This window comes from Amphiura filiformis, chromosome 15, assembly GCF_039555335.1.
Source record: "Amphiura filiformis chromosome 15, Afil_fr2py, whole genome shotgun sequence".
Lineage (NCBI taxonomy): Eukaryota > Metazoa > Echinodermata > Ophiuroidea > Amphilepidida > Amphiuridae > Amphiura > Amphiura filiformis.
Window position 1 is genome coordinate 12,479,727 of NC_092642.1, and position 3,691 is coordinate 12,483,417.

The window sequence follows — 3,691 nt, forward strand, 5'->3', positions numbered from 1 at the left end:
GGAAAAAGAAACTTTTGCATATCAATTTGTAAGAGCTCTTTAGCAAAGCCATAGTTCATTGAATTTACAAACGTATGACAAAACAGGCGAAAATAGTAACTTTTTGCACAAGATTTGGCCATTGCTCATTCTAGTGACGCTAGTGTATGGACAATATAAGTATGCTTTTTCATTTAATTAATGACATAAAATTGGACAAATATTGTAAGGAACACTTTTTGGTCAAAAAATGTGCTTGGATAGGTAGTTTTCAACAGATTTACCACATTTACCTTGCTATAACAATGAATTGCGTTATCTGTTGACCTAGTGACGAAAAGTGTTTTTAGGGGGAAGTGTTAGCTTGGATGAAGGGAACACTTAATGTTACGACAAAAACCAATTACAGAGGCCCATTTTCCAGCTCGAAGCTCCACAGCTCATACTATGCTATGCACTGCAGTGTAATCAAAGACTGTGATGGAGACAATTCACTGATTGCTGTTCTCTGCTTGGAAGCTCTTGGACGAAAATGTGTGTTCAAGTGTATCCAGGTGGAAACTGCGTAGATGGTTTATAAGAAAATCGTTTTTGTATAGAAACCTTTCCATATGGTAAGTCCCCTGTGGCCCGCTGTTATTGAAACTCCGTTCCGCTGGTCTCACAGGTCCGCGTCTTAGCTGGTGTCGAATATAATTGTCTTAAAGAACCCAGTCAGCCTCAGTCCAAGGTGTCTCGTCCAACCAAGGCCCTGTTTTATCTGGTGTTCCCCGGGGATCTTGTCTGGGACCGCTATTCTTTCTCATATGTGAATGATCTTTTGACTGGTGCTTTACGCTGACGACAAAACCATTTACAAACCTGTGACCAGCAATGGGGATTTTGTCTCTTTTCAATCTGATATTGACACTATTGGCAACTGGTCTGTAAGTAATCACCTGACAGCAAATGCCATCAAGATACAACTAATTGTCATTTCCACGAAGAACCGAATAAATAAATTAAAGGGGTTCATTTGTTAAAATCATCCTACCATGGGGGCCGGGATGTCAGCGAGCCACCTTGAAGTTTCATATCCTATGGTGGAGGTGTAATCAACTATGGGTCTGAGCGGCGCGTTGGGTTTGTGGATCTGCGGTGTACAGTAAAGTCTAGGGACATTCTCCGCTGTCGGGTACAACTGTTTATACTTTGTCTTGGTGATTTTCTCCTCATTGGTCAATCTAGTCAAGATAGCCACCAGTTTCCTCTTGTATTTTTGCGTGGGGTCGGACGGTAACTCTTCGTACGTTTTCTTATCACTTAACAAGATTTCAGCCTTCTCACTGTATTCCTGTTTATCCAGGACTACCGTAGCCTTCCCCTTATCCGCAGGTAAGATAACAATACTGCCCTCCTTTTTGAGAACATTAATAGCTTTTCTTTCATGGTTACTCATATTGGACTTCGGAGGTTTCGATGACCTAAGAGTACTGGCGACTTTCTATCTTAGTTGAACAGCTTCAGGATATCGATACGGTAAGTTCTTACATGCTAATTCTGTAGCGAGCACAAATTCGTCAGGGCACACATCCACGGGAGACACGGCATAATTCAGACCTTTCGCGAGCACCTTGGTCTGTGTCATTAAGCGTGTATTTTGACAAGTTAATTACCCATTTTTTCAACTGTGTTCCGGTGAGATCTGGTTCCGATTCAGCGATCGGATTTCTGTGCAAATGACCTTTGTTTTGATTCTTGTCTGCCAAATTCTGCAGCTTGCACACTTGACGACTTTTCGTTTTCACAAACGTGTTCTCGCGAACTCTCGCAAGATGGGACGAGATTTCACTTTCCAGAGGGGAGTCCGCGGGTATTACCGATTTTAATTCACGTTCGAGAGATGATTTGTTATTCTTTAAACAATCCAATTTATTATTAATAACTCTTACTCGTTCCCGTAATAGTCCACGATGTGCTTGATTTATAATATTGATCGTCAAAGACGTGACTCAAGTTGTGAGTCACGTCTTTGACGATCTGATAGCTGAAGAAAAATCAACTGGCAACTCGGTTGCTAAGCAGCAAAAATCATCTGCTGTACACAGATCGTCACTGCAACAATAGCATCGATAAAGGAAACTGTGAGTTTCCGAAACGTCTGCAAGTAAGTGGAAATATTTGGACTAGTTGTATGAAATTACAAATATCAGTTTACCATGAACAGTCCTGATGAATATCTTCAAGAAAGAAGGAAACTTATCTTCGTGTAAATATCGGACGTGTAGATTAAGTAATAAAGAACCCGTAAAGAACAATAACGATACGGTTGATTGATAAAATAAATCTATAGGCCCTACGATAAAGTGTACCAGAGCTTGCTGGACAAGTTATAACTTATAATTGAGGTAATAATATACGCTATAATACCATTAGCTTCATATTCTGAGTGATCTTGTTATCATGCGTCGAAAAGTTTGCTACGTTTTCCATAGCAATAGTTCATGTCCTAAAAGTACACCAACATTTTGTCAAAATGTTTTTGTAAATTTTGCAAATATTTAACAAAATATTGTGTCAACATTTAAATGATATTGTGTTAGAATATTTTACAACAACTTTTAAATTGTTTTTGAAATGTTATTAAAACATTTTATACCCTAATATAAATAACCCTACATTTAAACGTTTTCTGGTATCCGTTTCTAACTTTATGCGAATAATTTCCAAAAAATTTTTGTGTTTGCTGTTGGGACATCATCAAAAACACATGTAATACAAAAACAAATTCTGTGTTATTATTCAACCTTACTTTATACTAAAATGCAGTTTAATTCGCTTGTCGAATAAAACATACAATTATCCCGGCGACTGAAATCGCCTTCCGTAGTGAAGTCACGTGATAGTTTCGCGGGCAGGCCCTCAGCGCTAGTTTGTCGCTAAGGGTTCATTCTATGTCAGTCGAGCATACAGAGTGGACGTAACATTGGTGTGAGGGGTTTCTTTATTTCAGTGTCTGGGGATAATTAGGCCTATATCAAAATCTCAATAACGGAACTATTTGACACATTATGAGGCTAAAGCTAATACCCTATATAGCATTGACAATTATTGAGTTATATGAAATTACGGCAATCTGTAACGTATAATATAGTTCAAATGTTTATTCAAACTTGCTGGCCAAGTCATAGATGCTTGTAAATGTTTTAATCATATTTTTGGTAAATTGTATGCGTCGATAAATGATATGTTAAAAATAATCGTGATAACTACCACAGTGAATGGTGAAGAAGTGTGCTTATTGAACAGAAAGTCATCTTGTTATAACAGATCTAAACATTATGCCATGAGTTCAAAAACACGGCAAGTTGGCTGTTAAGGGGTCTCATAACGACCGTCGTTAGATTAGTCCTTGTTGAAAAGTAAAATTATATATATCATTTTTGAGAAATATCATGGGTCAGTACATGTCATATTATTTGTTTATGAACGTTTATCTGGTAAGAACGTTTGGACAAATTTGAGTGGAAATATGTATTATGCACATTTTTGCATTGAAGAATAATGTCAGAAACAATCGTTGTTTGGAATTTGTCATACATAAATAGACAATAATTTTCCGTGTGGTTTTAGTACCACCCAGCAAATACAAAACGTTTTACATGCGGAAAACGTTTAAATATCGGGTACAGAAAGGGTATTAAAAGGTTTTAATAACATTCAAAAACAATTT

General features: G+C 37.5%; 1 protein-coding gene across 1 annotated transcript; it reads right to left on the minus strand.

Annotated features, from left to right (window-relative positions):
* Nucleotides 1–1,003: 1,003 nt before the first annotated feature.
* LOC140170721 (uncharacterized) lies at nt 1,004–1,417 on the minus strand. The gene has a single exon (XM_072193955.1). The coding sequence runs from the start codon at nt 1,415–1,417 to the stop codon at nt 1,004–1,006; it is 414 nt and encodes a 137-aa protein (XP_072050056.1).
* Between the last annotated feature and the right edge of the window lie 2,274 nt (nt 1,418–3,691).